Source organism: Vigna unguiculata, chromosome 3 (assembly GCF_037176805.1).
Source record: "Vigna unguiculata cultivar grain cowpea cultivar isolate G323 ecotype 2 chromosome 3, ASM3717680v1, whole genome shotgun sequence".
NCBI lineage: Eukaryota > Viridiplantae > Streptophyta > Magnoliopsida > Fabales > Fabaceae > Vigna > Vigna unguiculata.
In genome coordinates this window covers 44753810-44774436 of record NC_140794.1, presented here as the reverse complement: position 1 = coordinate 44774436, position 20627 = coordinate 44753810, and the positions used below count along the sequence as shown (strand labels likewise).

General features: G+C 29.5%; 1 protein-coding gene across 6 annotated transcripts; it reads left to right on the top strand.

Moving 5' to 3' along the window:
• The first annotated feature begins 10740 nt into the window (after window positions 1–10740).
• LOC114178577 (Tetratricopeptide repeat (TPR)-like superfamily protein) lies at window positions 10741–19509 on the top strand. 6 transcript variants are annotated; one of them, XM_028064572.2, is made up of 7 exons: window positions 10743–13671; window positions 14896–15016; window positions 15145–15324; window positions 15447–15583; window positions 15684–15988; window positions 18417–18486; window positions 19085–19509. In XM_028064572.2, the coding sequence occupies exon 1, from the start codon at window positions 10975–10977 to the stop codon at window positions 13459–13461; it is 2487 nt and encodes an 828-aa protein (XP_027920373.1). In that variant the 5' UTR covers window positions 10743–10974; the 3' UTR covers window positions 13462–13671; window positions 14896–15016; window positions 15145–15324; window positions 15447–15583; window positions 15684–15988; window positions 18417–18486; window positions 19085–19509. The 6 variants fall into 6 exon arrangements, with proteins under 6 accessions (XP_085527662.1, XP_027920373.1, XP_027920372.1 ...); XM_028064571.2 differs by having other exon boundaries at window positions 18417–19509; XM_085671536.1 differs by lacking the exons at window positions 18417–18486; window positions 19085–19509 and having other exon boundaries at window positions 10741–13671; window positions 14852–15016; window positions 15684–16076.
• Window positions 19510–20627: the final 1118 nt, after the last annotated feature.

Below are 20627 nucleotides of genomic sequence, written 5' to 3'. Positions count from 1 at the left end.
TGTTACTTATATTAAGTTTATGGACCCTTACTTGATTAGGCCTAGACCATAGGTAATTACTATGATTAATCTTGTTTAATGATGTTAATAATACACTTTAAATCTTAATTATCTACATGTTGCAATGAGGTTGACATGATCTCAACTATCGCAAGGCAAGATGATCAAGGGTAAGCAGGGCCTAAGATCGTCTCGACTATATGCAATACCATAACCATCTCTATCTTGGTTGTTGTAGGCGTTGGAGACGATCCCAAAATGTGAGGTGGATGAGATGCTCTCGGTCACATGTGAAGCAATGATCTTGGCATTCTAGGTTGTGATGATGTCAAATAGGCCTTATACGTTCCTTGATGTGTTGGTCAAGATGCTTGGGCTTATATAGTACACTCAGTAATCAAGTTGCTTAGCACATTAAGAGATTTATCATTAATTCACATTTCATTAACGACCTTCAAAACTCAATAGTTCTTTTAAAAGTCTTTGCTCAGGAACATTTAATATTAACTTTCTTTGACCTACTCTATCGGGTTTCCTTGTTGTTTGAATTGTGGCACATCCTCCTTCTAAGAATTAGAACCTTCTCTCTACAAAGTATATTAGCCCACTTAGAAGCTAAGTTAAATTCATTCACAAAATGAGCTTCTTTAAACATCAAAGAATTATGAACGGCCTCAAAACTACTGTGAGGTGAATCTAGATGTTACAAACCCTGCAAACTATCGATAATTGGAGTGACATCCACCAAAGAAGACATGCCGACAAAGGAATCAAACTCCATTGACACACTTGTTAGTGAAAAATTAACACGACAAGTGCACCGGTCGCACATAGCAAGTAATAAGTATTTTATCGTTCTCTCCCAAGGGACTTGTGCAACGCATAACAACTCTCGCAATTCACGACTCAATTAGACACAAAGTTCACAAAAACACTAAGAAACTCTTTTTGTATTTTATGAAACAGTTGATGTGCAACAAGAAATTAATTAACATAGTGTATTTACAATTTTTCAAGATTAGACTTCAACCACTTCATTCTCATGCATTCCAAATTATTCCAATTCCATATTCATGTTAAAATCAATTCACAAGAATACTCAAATCCTATTCCTAGAGCCTCTGAGCCTATGATCACTCATCAAGTTTCAATTCCTTGAACCCTCAATAGGTGAAATCATACATTAGTTTCAAGAATCTAAGATTACTAATGAACCAAGTTCTATTCCTAGATACAAGCATCCATTAGGTATTTAATTTCAAATATAGATTCTAAAGATGTTTTCCAACACCTCAAGAATCACAAATCAAGCATGGGAGCAATCCACATCAAGCATTAAACATGGAAATCAAATACTAACATGAATTGGAAAAGCATATGAATTAACAACACAATTTTACACAAGAATTCAATGTTTTACATCTAATCTCAACAAATAGAAATTGCTCTCCGTGGTGGAGAACCTAAGGTTTTACAAAATTGAAGAATATGGAAGAAATTGGAACCATAAAGTAGAAACAATCATTCTCCCAAGGTTCTAGAATACTGCTTCATGCTCCAATTGTGCCTCACATTCGCATCTCCACCTCCAATTTCGTAACCCATCATCCTCTCCGACCCAAAAGGGGTAAAACCTCCATGGATGAAGAAGAATACCCAAAAAGGAGAAGGGAGAGTTTCCCAACACCCCTAATAGCCTCCAAAAGTCTCTCCCAAGCACCCTAGATGTTTCTATTCGTGAAAAATGAGGAATCCCCTAATACTCTCATAGAAACATGATTAAATAACCATATTCGCGTATTGGGGTTGGGGTCGATATTCTTGCCCAGTGGCTTCATTCTCGCCCAACGAGGCCTAAAATTGACGTTCTCAGACATGTAACTCGTTGGGCGAGCCATACTTTTGCTCAGCGACTCAAATACTGCAATTTTGGTTTATCATTTTCGCCCAGCGAGCCACTAGCTCGCCCAGCGAGTGACCCTGGCGCCCAATGGTCGTTTTTTGGCCTTCCAAGGGTGGTCTAAGGCAGTATATACATATAAGTGAGTCCTTTCTCCATGTTTACAGTGTTGGACTTGATCTCGATGCCCATCGACATGATTATTTGTGTAAAAGTCAATCTTTCATGTCCAATCATGCTTCCTTGAGTTTTAGCTTGTTTTCCTCCACGAGAATTGCTTCCTATTGTTTTATTTCACACACTCATAATAGAGATTAGAAGTAAAAAAAAGTATAGAACAACTAATATACGAAACAATGCAAAAACAACATAAACTAGAGGATTAAACAAGATAAAAGTTATGTAGGAGTTGATTTTATTCATGAAACTTAACATCAATAAAAGGTAGAAAACAACGTTATCAACACCACAAGTAGAAACATATAAATTATTAACAAAAGAATATTCATTCACAACACACAGATAACATGATTAACCACCACTAGCTCTGGCTATGACTAAACAACAACAATACTACAACAGATTGCACCATAGTAGACTAAACCATAAGCTCCACCACATACTCCATCATAGGTTCCAACGACTTTAAAATCAAACCTAAAGAGTCCTTATTCCCATCCTAGGCACCAACCACATTAGGACAATAATGTTGTACTTTGTGTCAACTGTATCCCCACTCTTTGCTTTGGGATTTTCCATGCAACTTCCAACATTTATCTCCTTTTCCATTCAACCAATAGGCAAAATGCACACTATGCAACTCTCCTCTAACCTCAGGCTTGTCTCCATTTTTTACTTTAGCCATGATGAAAAAATTGATACACACGTGAATTAGGATAAAAATACAACAATAAAAGTTGTAATTGTGTACGATAATGGAGACCAAACACATAGTAAAGATCAGAGGTTAAGTGAGCAACAATGGAGATTGCAATTAAGTTTAGATAACAATTAAGGTTGCTTAATTTTACACAGTCAGAAACACCCAAGGATCAAGAACTCTTATATCATCTCAAGAATAAAAGAGAATAAAATGATTCTCACATACTTTTTCACAATATACACATACATAAATCCTATATGACAATTTTAAAAATAAATAAAATATACAAAAGTAAAGCCTAATAAATACACAATTATAATAATAAATAAGAATTATTATCATAAAATTTCTAAAATATCTCAACAATATATTATCACATAATCAAATATATTATAAAAGTAAAGTGCATGCTTACTTAAGTATCTGATACGTTAATACATTTATTTAAAAAATAATAAGATATAATACGTGATATATGCATATTGAAAAGTATATACAAATTCTTAAAAATACGATAAATATATGATTGTTATTGTGTGAATTTAAATTAAATCATATTTATTAAATGTTGTCAAAATAAAATATATATAAATTATTATCATCATAAAAATACTATTGCTCTATAGACTGATTAATTCATTAATAAATATCAGTAGAATGTCTTAAAGTATAAGATATATAAGATATAGATACATATCAAATATAGATACAAGACTCAAATTAAAATATGGGTGTGCATCTTAGCTTGCCACTCTTGTCCTAAAAAACTCAGTCCAATTCTTTTATTTCTTATAATTTTAATATAAAACCGTCATTTCAAATATATAATTAGATAGTGTATAGTATGTATATTATATATTAATATTTTAATACCTAACTATATTTAATTGTCTAATAATTTCATTATAGAGAAGGAGAAAATACAATATGATATACGATGAAAAACAGGTTGTTATGGGACGAGGAACATGATTTATTTATTTCTTAACCAAATTTATAGCAGAGTTTGACAAATAATTAATACTTATTATGGTCTAATAGGAAAACCAGATTGAAATAAATTATGAAAGTTGTTGTGACGAGATTTTGTATTAACATGGGCACCTAGTTCTTGAATTTCGATATCTGTAGAGACCTTAGATTTTTATTTTTATTGATTTGTTTAATACAAATCGCTTGTGTATTAAACTCATAATACTCGTCTTAGCTAGCATAGCACAAACGGGAAACCGAACCCATGTGCTTCTGATATCACCAAAAGCTGAGAAAATTATGTTCTTTTTTTTTATCAGGAACATGACAGAAAAGCTTTGAACTAAAATTCGGAATATATAGTCTTCATACAATGCATATGAGAAATTGAATTTATTTGCTAGTATGAAAACCAGAGCCTAATGTAATGAAAAACCACTGCCACCTTAAAAAATAGTTATTAATTTTAAAGATAGAGTTTAATTTAAATGTAGAATTAATATTCTGTGTAAATATTGATTAGGAATTCATAACCTTATTGAATAGAATAGCGTAACTTATTAGTCAAATTTTATAGAACGGTTGTATAAAAGTGCTTAATATTTATGGTTTCTGAAAGTTTCATAATTTTTCATTTATTTTGTTCTTCATACAATTTTCTCGTAAACTTTTTTCACTCACGAGATCTGTTTCTTATATAGTTCATTTGATTTTGTTTATTTTATTGGTCGCATATATTTTTGATGGAGATTTGTCTATATATAATTGCTCTAATGTGTTCATGGATCTGATTAGGTCATCTGGCATTATTTTATAAAATTTCAAAAGGTTTAGTCATCATATTATTGGTCAATCAAGTTATTGGTCAATTAAGTGGTGTAAATTACTTCTTCTATCGACTAATTATCTTTAGGGATGACAAATAAATCTGTTTTTCCCAAACCCATTCATGTTTTGACAAAAATTTTTGCATTAACTGGGTATGGATATGGGGAATCCCCAACTTTTTTAACTGGTATAAAGATAGATATGGAGATGTACATATCGACCCAGTTCCTACCGCCAAAATATTTATTCCCGTCATGTCATCGTTTCTGTTTAAATTATTAAAATATTCATAATCAATTAAGTAAATTTATATATATATATATATATATATATATATATATATATATATATATATATATATATATATATATATATATATATATACACACAGAGGCGGATCATCATGGGTGCAGGGAGGGGCCTTGGCCCTGAAAATTTTTTTATATAGATATTTTGATTTTTTTATTATAAATATTAGGTATTTTGATTTTATTTTGTTTTAAATATTTTATTTCTTTTATAAACATAATAATTAATACTAATAAATAATAAAATATAAAATCAAATATAATAAAGATTAAAGATTAAAAAGATTTATCAAGATATTTTTTATTATTTGTTTTCATTATAGATTGTGTTTTTCATAAATTATTTTCATATTTCATTCTCATTTGGTTTCTTTTGTTTCTGAAAAGAAAATGATCTATTATTTCTTCTCTTATTTCTCCTTTATTCTCTTCCATCTTCGGAGAAGAAAAGAAGAAAGTAATTCTTTCGTCTCACTTGATAGTGAAATATTAATTCAATAATTTATTTAATGAGCTTCTTTTATATGTCTAATGTCTATGTCTTGAATTTCTTACAAATTGTTTTTATCTTCCATTCTTACCTATTTTCTTTTCTTTCGGAAGAGAAAAAGATTAATTATTTTTGCTTTCATCTCTCAATTGTTCTCTTCCATTCGAATAAATAAAGAAGAAGGTAATTTTCTTTTGTCTCACTTGATAGTGAAATATTAGTTTAATAATTTATTTAATGAGCCTCTTTTATATTAATTTTTTATTTTATCAACATAGAAGAAAAAATGATTGTACTGTGTGTTTTTTATAATTGAATTTTAAGTGTGGTTTGATTATCATCGAATTTTCTTTTGATATTTATGTCTCTCAATTTTTTATTAGATTATGATAAATCATTTTTTAGTATTATTTTTTTAAATAGGTATATTGATGAAGAATAAAGGAATAGATTATTTAAATAGGTATATTGATAAATCATTTTTGGTATTTATGTCTCTCAATTTTCTTTGTATACTTCATTTTTTATTGTGTGAGTGACAATAATGAAATGTATAAATTTTGGATGTATTATTTGGGCACCCCCAACAATGTTGGTCAAGATCCACCACTATATATATATATATATATATATATATATATATATATATATATATATATATATATATATTACACAATTTCTATTTTCTATTTCCTTTAATTGTTTGGTTTGTCATAAAATTCATTTTCATCATCAATATATTTTTCATTTTATTATAACTTTTATGCAATTATATTCAAATAATGTATGTCAATTAAATATTTTTTACGTCTCACATTTGAATATTTATATTTATTTTATTATTTTTATTTATTATATATTTTCTTTTCACATGAGAACTTTTAACACTCTCAATTTAAATGTAAATGTTCAATAGCATAAACTATTAATTTACTACGTAATATAAAAAATTATTTTTTTATTCTATTATTATTATTTTTTTCTTTTGAATAACTATTTTTTTTTCTAAAACAATTTTCGTTATTTTTTAACTATTGACTATGTTGATATTTGAAAAGTTTGTTTAGATCTCTAAATTATTTTTCATTTTATCACACTTTTAATTATATATATATATATATATATATATATATATATATATATATATATGATTTCATTCAATAGTCTCTCAAATTGTTTCTAAGACAAATATTTGATAATTTTTTAATTATTTCATTTGTTTTTTATTTTTATAATATAAAATATTATTTGATATATTTTATATAATTATCTTTTATTTTTTTAACTCATAATCATAATGTGATTTTGTCAATTGTATAAATAAATTTTATCTAATATAATATAAAATTTTAATGTAATTATCATTAATTTCTTTTTATCACCATCCAACATATATTGAAGTTTAAAAAATACAATATCTATATTAAAATCTTATTATTATTAGTTTAATGTTTGTTCTTTGTATTATTTGGATAGTGATTTATTATAACTTTTATTAGTGTATAAAAAATCTTCATGATTTAACATATATTTTAATCTGAATATTTGTTTTCCTTTTATATTTAAAAAAAAATTATCAATTACAATTATTAATGTTTGCAAATTTAATAGATGTTTTAGTTTTCATGATATTTTATTTGGTGTTCTAATTTAAAATGTATACAATTATAATATAATTTATTTATAAATATTTGATATTGGAGAAACAATCATCATCTTAATATTGAATATTTGATAATATTATTTTTCCTTTGTCATAATTTTTTTATCATTTTATACAAATTAATTAATTAACATTGAAACATGAAAGGGTACGAGTATGAGTACAAATATATACCCATTATCCGGTGAAATTGGGGACAAGACAAAAGTTTGATACCTGTTGAGTTTGGGTATGAGTATAAGGATGAAATTTTTCAATAAGATGCGTATGAGATAGCGAAACACGTCTCTACCCCATTATCATCCCTAATTGTCTTATTGTTCAATAATGTTCTCTTGTTGATTCCAAGTTATTTCTTGCCTTCTTTTTGTATTGTTACAAAGTGTTTTAAGTTGTAGCTCACACGTGTGTTCATTATATTTCTTATGCATCTCTTTCAAGTTCAAGTGAGTTTCAAATTTATTAACTAAGGATTTTGTTCATCTCATTAGTTGAAGAATTAAAACGGTGTGGCTTCTGTCAAAACCATGAGCTTTGAAATTTAGGAAAATCTTTACCAAAAGATCCATGATGGAAAACAAATATTCTTGGAAATGAACGTTTTTTATTGAGTTGTTGATGAGATGAATTTTTTAATTTTATTAATTTAGTTATTAATATTAATGAAGAATTAACTCTACACTAATGATATATAAATAAAAATTGAATACTCTTTACTTACAAATAATGTTCTAATACTTAAGTTATTTGACAAATAATAAAATAATGAACATAATATAAAATATAATATTCATATAAATTAAAATAAAGCTTCTTAAGCTTGAAATATTATTATATAAAACTTTATTCCTAAAAGTTAATAATACACAGGAATGATGATAACATTAACATTGAAAATATATTAAAAGATAATCATGTAGGAGTTACAAACTCTTTCTTTTGATAATAATTATTTTATAAGATATTTTCGTTATATAGATATAGATAGAACAAAGAAACTAATGGCTTTGAGTAATTGCGTGGAATATAACGATATTTATACAAGATAACATTTACAATTTGAGTTATTAGAATTGTCAATTGGATTCTTAATTCATCATTAGGGATTAGGAATAACAAATAAATTATTCATTGGTTGAGTTAGGGAAATATATATATATATATATATATATATATATATATATATATATATATATATATATATATATATATATATATATATATATATATACTTTTTAATTTAGACATGTACATTTTTTTTAAATATGCATCATATTATATTAGTTGGTGAAGATATTGTAATGTTGTTAAGTTAATATACAAAATAAATTTATATTTATTAAAAATAAAGTGAAACGAAGGAAGAAAATACGAGAAAATAATTATGGATGAATAGGGAAAAAAAAAGAAGATCGATAGTTCTATAGAAAACATGTAAAAGTATCCGTTAATTTTAAAAATTTGATAAATAATTACATTGTAAAGGATAAAATTGAAATTATGAAATGTGCACACAAAAAAAAAATTCTTTATATATAGTTATAGATTATTTTATTTATCTTTTTATTTAATGATTATTTGATTTTACCTATTGGTATTATAATTTGTTATATTGTTTATAGGGATGACAATGGGGTGGGACGGTGACGGGTTTTGCTATCCTATACCTATCTCCAGAGAAAAAAAATCATCTCATCCCAATACTCAAACATAATGACTATCAAGTTTTTGTCTCATCTTAATCCCTATCGGGTATCCGTTATATATTCGTACCCCGTATCCACACATGTTTTCTTATAGTTTCAATATCAATTAGATAATTTTTTATAAACTAATAAAAAATTATAAAAAAATACGGTGAAGAAAACATAATATTATTAAATATTAAATATTAAAATAAGTATTTCTTTCTTCAATATTAGATAGTTAGAAATAATTTATATTACAATTATATACATTTTAAATTATAATACTAAATAAAATTTGATGAGAACCAAAACATTTATTAAATTTGCAAGCATTAATGAAACCTAGCTGATAAATTTTAAAAATATTTTTTAAAAAAATATAAAAGGAAAATAAATATTCAAATTAAAAAATATTTTAAATGTTTATTTACTTCAAGTTTTTAAATTCTAATGAAATATATTTTTTAATATACTAAATAAAAGTTATATTACATCACTTGATCAAAATCATACAATGAACAAAGATTAAATTAATAATAACAAATTTTAATATAGATCTTTCACCTTTTGAACTTCTATATATGTTGGATGGAAATAAAAAAATCAAATGATTAATTAAATTATTATATTATAGTAAATAAAATTTATTAATAAAATTATGGTGATAAAATTACACATATGGTAATGAGTTAAAAAATAAAATTAATTGTATAAAAAATATCATAATAGTATTATGCACTATAAAAGTAAACCATAAATAAAGATACTAAAACTAAAACAATAATCAAATGTATCTTTTATGAACAATTTGAGAGACTACCGAATGAAATCGCACAACGGATAACAAATGTATAATTAAAAGTATGTTAAGATGGAAAATACCTTAAGAAAACTTTTCAAATATCAACCTAGTCGATGATTAACATATAACGAAAATGGTTTTAATGAAATAAAAAAGTTCTTTTTATGAAACAAACATTAGAATAAAGAAGATGAATTTTTTATATTACCTAATAAATGAAAGGTTTATGCTGTGGAACACTTACATTGATAATGTTAAACATGATATGTGAAAAGAAAATATATAATAAATACAAATATTAAAAAAGTAAAAATATTCAAAAGTGAGACATAAAAAATATTTAATTGACATACATCATTTCAACTTAATTACATAAAAGTTGGGATGAGACCAAAAATATATCAGAGATAAACGAATATAAGGTTACTTAATAGACAATGAGTATTTTAATAATTTAACCGAGAACATGGACATGGCGGGGATATGTATTATGGCGGGTGTAGGGACGGGATGTACATCCTCATTCCCATACCCAATTGAAAAAGTCGGATATTTCTCATATTCATGCCCAACCAATACGAGGATTCTTGTCAAAACGGGGACGAATTATTACAATACCCACGTACGATGGAATTATTTGTCATATCTTTTTTAGCACTAGATTACATATTTATTTATTTTTATTCAATTTTAATAAAAAAATTTATATATTTATATAACATAAATACATTTTCATTTATTTATTTTCCTATTATAACAATCCTAATTAATATTTTATAATAAAATTTTATTAAGATAAATTCAAATCCTATCTATCATTACATAATCTCTTAAATCTTTAAATAATAAGATTTTCTCCAAAGTAAATTGCAATCTTCCCTATCATAGTTGGACTGAATTCACATTTCTACCTACAATCTTTGCTCGCCAAATTTAAATCCTTTCGAGTATCTACAATCATAAAAGTCGAATTACTTGGTCCTTATAAGACCTTATTAGAGACAAGTTTGAAATACCTCTTTCATACGGGGTTTAGAAAATTAGAATAGGGTAAAATTGATCTTCACCCTTTGTTTTAAAACGAAGTATGGGGTTTAAAGAAGACGACGTAGTGGGCAAGAATGCCAAACCCCTAAAATAGATAAAAAAAAAAAAAAAAACCCGACAACCTTATTATTGGGCCGGGTTCAGGTTTTTCGTGAACCAGATGGCCCGTTTTTGATCCCCTTTTCGTCCCACGCTCACGGTGTTGCCTCGCTTCAGAGGCCAGCCGAATTTGCTGCGTCTTCTACCTTGACCACGGAACAGTTCAATATCAATTCCAAACCTGAGGGAACCAACCCATCAACGTAACCCTTCTATCACTCTCACACCCACCAAACCAATGGCTTCCACACCGCAAATGCACTAAAAACCATTTCCATCGCCTACCTCAAATCCATGCACTCAGCAATGGACTTTACCAGGCTCTCCTCTCCCAAATCTCCTCCCATATTCACGCGCCCCCTCACCTGGGTCACCTCCACCGCCTTCCGCCACCAACCCCGCCACCTTCCTCCGCCAACCCCCCCGCCGCCACCTCACCCCACTCCTCCGCAAACCTCTAACCACGCCCCTCTCACCCTTCTACCTTCTATTCTAACCAACAGAGTTCTAGATTCTTCCAAATGTAAATCCATTTTGCCCCATTTGTCCCCGCACGAATTCGATCGCTTATTCTTCCCCATCCACCACACCGTTAACCCCAAAACGACACTCGACTTCTTCCGTTTTGCCTCTAACCATTTTAAGTTCCGCTTCACCGTTCGCTCCTATTGCCTCCTCCTTCGCTCGCTTCTCGCTTCCGGTTTTTTGCCGCGCGCCAGGTTTTTGCTCAGTCGTTTGATCGACGGCCACGTTCCGACGTCGTTTCACGACCATGAGAACAGGCTCCGCGAAATAGCTTCATCGATGCTGGAGTGTAATCAGGCTTCGGATAAACGACACGGCGAATTGGATTTGTTGCTCCACATTCTCTGCTCTCAGTACAAGAGCTTCGGCTTCCGTTGCGCTTTTGATATTTTTATCATGTTCTCGAAGAAGGGCATTTTCCCGTGTTTGAAAACTTGCAATTTTTTGTTGGGCTCATTGGTGAAGGCCAATGAACTTCACAAGAGTTATGAGGTGTTTGATGTCACTTGTCAGGGTGTTGTGCCTGATGTTTTCACGTTCACCACGGCAATTAACGCGTTTTGCAAGGGAGGGAGGGTTGGGGACGCAGTGGACTTGTTCCGCAAGATGGAGGAGCTTGGTGTTTCGCCGAATGTGGTTACTTACAACAATGTGATTGATGGGTTGTCCAAAAGTGGGAGGTTAGACGAGGCGTTTCGGTTTAAGGATAGGATGGTTAGGAGCAAGGTGAATCCGAGTGTGGTGACCTATGGTGCACTCATCAATGGTTTGATGAAGTTTGAGAAGTTTGCGGAGGCGAGTGAAATGTTGGTGGAAATGTATAGCATGGGTTTTACTCCCAATGAGGTTGTGTTTAACTCACTCATTGATGGGTACTGCAGGAAGGGGAATATGATTGAGGCATTGAGGATTAGGGATGACATGGTATTGAAGGGCATGAAGCCTAATTCTGTCACTTTTAATACTCTTTTACAGGGATTTTGCCGGAGCAATCAAATGGAGCAGGCTGAGCAGGTATTGGGGTACCTATTGTCTAGTGGTTTGTCTGTTAACATGGATGCGTGTTCATATGTGATTCATCAATTATTGGAAAAATCTAGGTTGGATTCGGCATTAAAAATAGTTAGAGAATTGTTGTTTAGGAACATCAAGGCTAGCGATAGCTTGCTAACCCCATTGGTCTGCGGACTTTGTAAATGTGAAAAACATTTGGAGGCCATTGAGCTTTGGTTTATGCTGGCAGGTAAAGGGCTTGCTGCCAATACGGTGACCTCAAATGCGCTTCTCCATGGACTTTGTGAACGAGAGAGCATGGAGAAAGTTTTCGAAGTACTAAAACAAATGACTGAAAAAGGTTTGGTACTGGATAAGATCTCATACAACACACTTATTTTTGGTTGTTGTAAATGGGGTAAAATTGATGTAGCTTTCGAACTCAAGGAAAAAATGGTTCAGCAAGAATTCCAACCAGATACATATACCTACAATTTCCTAATGAAAGGGTTGGCTGATATGGGTAAGATAGATGATGTTCATAGGCTTTTGCATGAAGCCAAAGAATATGGCCTAGTTCCCAATGTATATACACATGCACTTTTATTAGAAGGATATTGTAAGGCTGATCAGATTGAAGAAGCTGTGAAATTGCTTAAGAAGTTAGTTTACGAGAAAGTAGAGCTAAGTTCTGTTGTATATAACATACTTATTGCAGCCTACTGTAGAGTTGGGAATCTGAAGGAAGCTTTCGAACTGTGTGATGCTATGAAAAGTCGGGGCATGCCACCTACCTGTGCTACATATTCTTCTCTAATACATGGAATGTGCTGTATTGGCTGTGTGGATGAAGCAAAGGAAACTTTTCAACAGATGAGAAATGAAGGCTTGCTTCCAAATATATTTTGTTATACTGCTCTAATCGGTGGTTACTGTAAGTTAGGTCAGATGGACAAAGTGGGGAGTATATTAATGGAAATGTCTTCAAACGGTATACAACCAAATAAAATTACTTACACTATTATGATTGATGGATATTGTAAATTAGGAAATGTGAAAGAAGCTACAAAACTTTTAAATCAGATGATAAGAAATGGAATAGCTCCAGATACCATCACTTACAATGTACTGCAAAAGGGATATTGCAAGGAAAGGGAGCTAGAAGTTACTTCTAACACGGGACTACACTTGGAAGAAGAAATTACTTATGACACATTGGTTCACAGGTTGCATCCACATACAGCAGTTATCAATAAAAAATGATGAGGAAACTTCTCAAACTTCTGATGCTTAGTTGATGCTAGGGCGTATATGGTTAAGCCTGTCATTGTTTAGTTTGATTATAAAACGCTAGCTATTTGTAAGATGAAGTTTCATATGCTTGATATCTAGATGCGTGGAGGACTAGCAACAACTAAAGCAACATGCAAGAACTTGGCTTCGTAGTTGAAAAAGGAGTCGTGCATTTTAGAGGTTAGTCATTTAAGATAATTTTTTTTTCTTTAAATTGTATTTTTTTTAATTGTTTTTCCTTTATTTATTTGATTTAATTTGATTCTTTAAACAATTATTTGATAATAGTTTTATAAGAAGATGGATGTTTTAAGCATTTGCTCCATAGGCAAGTATTTCCATTTGGAGTCGTTGATGCCGAATGAATATATGATTTATTCTGAGCTACCTTTTGGATAATATCTTAGTTTTGTCCAATTATTGATTTTAGGGAAATAGTGTTAGATTAAGGTTTGAGGATTTTGACCATCCTGGGGTTATAAACACTTCTTTAGGTTCCCTTTGTTAGCCGTGATTTCACTCTTGGTTAATTAGAGCAATTAATGTGTGTTTTTCTGTTAAAACCAAGCATTCTTGGTTCCACATTGTCTTCTCTTGATATTAATGGTTTTAATTATGTTCACCATCATGTTCTCTGGATGTTAGAAACATTTCTACTTTGTCCATCTTGTATATTTTTCATAGTGTTAAAGATCGATTGGTGCATTGATAATTATAACGGTAATATTACTATTTTGCCAGAGCAACTTTTATTATTTACATGATTATGTTTGGTTCCCTGTGATACCTGATGGAATGATTTCAACTTTGGACTCCTGTTTGATGGTATGTTTATTTTCACATTTTTCTTCCAATTTCAAAAACTAGTTCAGAAAAGGTTGGAAGCTATGTCTTACAATGTAGATTGACTACTTTTGTTGGAACAATTTGGTTGGAATTTATTGCTTGCGATTGCCGTGTCCTACTCTGGAGCAGATTCTAGTGATTATGAGATACAAAGGCAGCATGTAAACATTTAAAAGAGTAGACCTCTACTATTCAATTGGCTGTAATATACATTGTGTTTATGGGTTCCGCAGTATCCTGTTTTTAGCCGTTTCCAAGGGTTATAATTTTATGAGCTTTATTGCATTCTTGTTATCTTCTTGCTCTCTAGACTATAGGCATTGTGATTTTTCAGTTTTGGCGGATAAGATATCCTCCATCGGGTGTGCTTTCTCACCTTATTCTTTAATAACATTTCTTTCATCCAAAACAACGTTTAACACAATACTCCATATTGATATTGCATAACATTTACTTAATTTTACTTACTAAGGCATTTTTAATATGTGACTTTTATTCGATGGTGATTGAACAGATGTCATAGCGCAGGGATTTAGTTTCTGCTTATCCATGTTTCAGGTGATCTGTGGCAATCCACTCCTGCCAGTGGCAGACTTACCCTGATATGATGGGAACAAGAGGAGGGATATAGCCAAATGGTCAAACCGATATCGTATCCCTCTTTTCCGTTTGTTGTCTGGTGAGTGCCCTTTAATTGGATAGTTTCATTCATATCTATATGTCCAATCTGAGTTATGAGCATTTGGTTTTGTTTTGTGTATATCCATTATATTTACCTTCGCCTCTGAACCTGTCATATATCTCAAGGCATTTCCCGGATGGCAAACCTCATGGGTATTGGAGACAAATAAAAGACTTGAAGGAAAACAGCCAGGGGATCTTCAGTAGTAAACATGGTATATTTACTTGATCAACAGCATGGCAATGACGAGCATGACATGTCAGATATAATGTTACAGCTAGAGAAAAATGTTCAATCTGGGAATGGTAACTACGGTTTTATTTGCTCTTTTAATTTGAACTATAATTTTATTTAGTTTGTTTTCCCAACCATCATCACCAACTACCCACACGTACAAAAAGAAAATAATAAGAACTTCAACGAACAGGAATTCATATCCACCGAATGATTTTGCCATCTTAGGGCAGGGAGGGGATCATGATTTAGAAAAAGGGCTACTGGAATAATGCATAGACTATATTTGAAGTTTATACAGGAGAAGTGGAGACACTTTCTACCTTGAATGTGAGGGTTTTCTTTTCCTCCCTCCGAATTTTTCGTTCTATTTGTGCAATTTCTATGTATTTGATCTTATGTACTTATGAATTCATATTAATTTCTTCAGGTACGTGTTGTTGGATTTGGAAGCTTCAAGATGCCCCTCCATGTAAGGAACATGTGATTTTGATGATTGGTGGCTAGCAAACTTACAACTTGGAGGTGACGATTCAGGCTCTGGTAGATAGAGGTTTTAAGTACTAAATTTCTGAATTTAACTTGGCAAATGACCCTTTGGTTACACTTCTTCATTAACTGATCATCATATTCGTTATCAGATGGTTCCCCATCTGAGCCCTTTATGAATAAGGCTGGAAGAATTCTGGAAGAAGACAGAAAGAATCAATAGATATATGAAAAGAAAACCTCCGGGTAATCTTGAATATTGTTTATTTTAACGTTTTTATCCTTAAGTAATTAAAATATTGAGAGTGTTATACATATACCTTTAATTATAAAACTACTTACAGATTAATAAAATATTATACTTTAATTATTTTAAATTCTTATCCTACATAAATGTTGTGTTGAATTTACTTAATAGGGGAGGAAAATAATCTAAAAGATATTTTATTATGAAATATTAATATTCAAGTGGATGAAGCTAATATGAATTGTTTGTATTTAAAACTAAGTTCTAAACATGACCATTATTTACACCCTTGTTTTAAACTTTGAAATCTTCTAGCTTTTCTATTTTAAAAGCTTTCTAAATTATTCCAAAACCTAATTTGAAGATTTTAAGTCTTACTTCCAGTAAAACTTATCTCATATCATTTGGATGAGTAAAACGTGAAAAAAAAAAAATCACTTAGATAAAGCAGAGATATGCTTCGTTTATAATTTTTTTTACTTTTCAAATCTTCAATTTTTTTAAACATTTTACAATTAATATAAAAATTTAATGAAGTTGTGTTATTTCGTCTATTTTTTTTTTAAATGCATTAACTTTCAAGAATCACAGCTTCTTGATTTCAAAACTTCTTGAGTGATTCTAAAATCTAACTTCAATAGTTTTTAACTCCGATTTCCAACAAAACTAGTTTGATATACTTAAGACCAAACAAATGTCTCTTTATATGTACTTTTCCATATTACGCACTCCAAAAACATTCATTTAAAATAGTCAAGTATATGAAAAGTTATAAATTCTATACTGGCAAAGTTTATTGAATATAATTTCTTATGCTTCAATTGGAGTTAAACATATTAAAGAGAACAAATAATTAGTCCAATGCCTTAAAACATGTTAAACCTACAATCGAGTTTCTACTCAAAATAAAATTACATGTGTTTAATATACGCAACAACAACAAAACAACAATAGAATTAAAAAATTCAAATTATTATATAACAATATTAAAAACATCTTCCATTTTGGAAATGCATAATACTTATTTTTCTACTTTTGCCTTCAACCTAAGCTTTCAGCATGAAAGCATTTAAAAATTGTCACAAGTCAAAAATCTTTGTAATCTCAATCACTAAGATTAACACATGCCAGAACCACATCACTTGCAGCCATGTCAGCAAGAAATTTCCTGTTGTTTTAATTATTATAATTATTAGAATAAGAACAATTCAGCATTAACACAATACGATAATTTTTTTCATATATAGGTATGTTCATATTTATCATGATAACATTGTAATAATATTAGAATATGTATTAAAACTTTTTAGTACTAATCTCTATCAGATTTAAGATCTTGATATCTCCACTTTAAAAAGAGCAGATATTGATCAATGAATTTTTGAAAATAGTTGGATTATCAGATGTAGTTAGATCTTAAATATAATTAATGTGCAATTAATTTTATAATGAGTCTATCTATCAATTACACAATTAATTGGAAACACACCAGTTAAATAAACAGTGACATGAATTGAATTATTATATTGCAATGACTATTTTTTTTTTAACACATAACTCTAATAAATAAGAAAAATTATTGAACATCTTCTAACATGAAGCTGAAGTATACTTTTGCGTGGATATAGTTTAAGAAACTATCTTTCATAGTTTAATGGCTTTAATAACACCTACACGAAGATTGGTTGCAATAGCCTTTTCAATGTACATTATCAATTTCATTTTCATATATAAATAGCAACATTAATAAGGTGCGAAAAAGTCCAAAAGTTCAAGTTCATTTCATAATTATACTCATGTAAATCATTTTAACTAAATTTTGATGAATTAATTTTAAATCAAATTCATATTTTTAAAATTTAAATTCAGTCCAACTATTTTATGCTAATATTAATAATTTATTTCATGCTATTTTATTGCATGGGGTATCTTCTTAATCCTATCTTATTAAATTATCATATACTAATATTATTCAACAAATATAAATATAGCATATATATATATATATATATATATATATATATATATATATATATATAACCCTTAAAAAAATAATAATAATACTTTTCTTTTAAAAACAACAAAAAGGAATCCCTCTTAGTTTCAAACACATAAACCTTCTTTCTATAAACTACAATCCTCTACCCCCATCTCAATCTTTTTATCCAATTTCTTACTCTCACTTCATCTTCCTTATAATTAGAGGTAGGGGTTTCGATCGCCGCGGAGCCATCTTCGAATCTACCCGATCAATTTCTTCATTCGCTGCCTAAGTAAAAAATTTCAACCTCCTTCGATTCCCACTGCATTTTTGTTTTGTATTGCGATCTTTCTTGGATTTTATTCATTCTTTTAGGGTTTTGGTTTAAGTTCTATTCTAATCAGTAGTTCTTTCCTCTGGTCTAATCGCTCGTACGTTGTTTCTAGGTTGAAGAAAAGGTTTTGTGAGTCAAAGGGTTGATGAATTTCATAAAGTTGTTTGGGGTTGTCTTTCAAGGTAAGGGAAGCTAATGATTGTGGTTTAGTCTGTTTTTCGATTGAATTATGGTACTGTATGTTTGTTCTTATTTCAAATTTGGAATTTTCATTTTTAGCAAATTTGGGGATTCTTGTTAATTTATAATTAATTCCATGTATTGATAAGAAAAGTTGAGTTTTCAAAATGTTAATTGTTACGGAATTGATGCATCTATTCAAAGATGTGGTGGTCTATTTTATGAGAAATATATTGAATTTGGTGGGTTATAGTGTCATGCTGAAAGTTGATGTATATGAGATTAAATTATGGGTCTTGGAGAAATATGATTCTTAAGTTGAATGGAAATGAAATTGTTTTATTTTGACAGGTGATGTGTAATGTGGTATAAGGTTGCAATTGTTCAATTTGGTATCATTAATAAATCACTTTGAAATGAGTTTGGTTCTTTTTGCATTTGGTTCTTGATTCAACCAACTTTATTTTTAAAATCCCAAACAGTTCGTACAATGTGTTGTTAAGTTGGATTGGATAAAATGATAAGAATTATTGATTTTCAAGAGAGGCATATGTTGTATGGTTTCTAATATGTCTTTCAAATGCTTGTGTGAGAATGTAGGGGATTCCATGGAGGAAATCCTATTTGATGAAATTAGTAGTGTGTGCATTGATGTAAGGAGTCAATACTCGTGGTTTATCCTGATACTCTAATGCTTATTCAAGACTCATGTAGAGTAGAATGGGCTACGTAGTGAGAAGGGCATGAGGTCCTATAATTAAGAACGACCACAAGGTTCTTATGACAATTAAAGGAACTAACATTGTATGTAGTAGGGTGAAACTCATTGGCAATGACTTTATAGGTAGCAATGACCACCACAAGTACAAAAACCACCAAGAATCATACATCAATGACTATATCTGAATAATTGAGTCTAGAATGTCATTATGTGTGATGGGTTACTTGATATTGTTTAGTTTGGTGTATTTGGCGCATTGTTTTGCAATTTTATTCAGTGTTATATATGCGTTTTTTTTTTGTAATTAGCTTACCCTTTTATGTGTTTGTGTACTTGTGTTATTCTCTCCTTTTGCAATGATCACCATTATTTGATATGAACAAATGATAATTTAGGTGTTGGCTACCTTGGCAATGGTAATGATAGCGCAACTGTTTAGATTTTAGTTAACATTTTACTACTTGTTATCTTATAAAAAACTATGTAGTTACTGTCTTTTTAACTTATGTTCTTAAGCTGAATTTGAATTTATTTTGGTTATAGTTTAATCTTTATGGATGAGTGTAAATAAAACAATTTATATACTTTATGTATACCTTTTAAATAGTAATTATATAAGATCCTATTAAGCAGTAGTTTTTGACTATTATTTTTTAGTGTTATATATATATATATATATATATATATATATATATAAAGATATGGAAATCAAGTATTTAAAAGTAAAAAATCACAAACCGATTAGAATTTGACGATTTAGACCTTATGCAAGAATATGAAGAACACGGATGTAAAATAAATTCTTATATGTGGTTATGCACGGATAGAATTTGTAATGGGGAAGAATGAATATTCGTGGATAATGAATATGCGTATCTTTTATACTCGCATATTAATGATACAGACACATGTATTATAGTGGTTGTATAGTGAATATTCGTATTCGCTATACTAAAATTTAAATTAAAAAAATATGATTAAAATATTAACACATTATTTTTAATGGATTTTTATCAATTGGTTTTAAACAAACTTCATTTCTTTATTTAATTGTACTTTTTGTTAACATAAACTCATGTTTTAGACTCATCTACTTAGTAGCGAAACTCAGACAAAAATTCTAAAGGTACCAAATTAGATTTTTTATATAGAAATTATTATTTTTAATTGAAAAAAAATTCATTTTTTTCATTTTCTCTACTTAAAACAATCACACATGATAGTAAAATAAGAAAAATAGGACTATCATTCACTATCATATTATAAAAAAAAAAATCATAAAATAAACACAATCTCTAAATTTCAAATTTAGGATTATACTAATTTGGGAAAAAAATATAAGTATGATTTATGTCGATTTTATAAAAAATTCCTAAAATCATAATTAGGATGATTGATAATATTTTGGGAAAAAACTTAATT

Excerpts from the sequence above, each read along its gene's own strand:
- LOC114178577 (XM_028064572.2), top strand. The coding sequence starts at position 10,975 with ATGCACTCAGCAATGGACTTTACCAGGCTCTCCTCTCCCAAATCTCCT.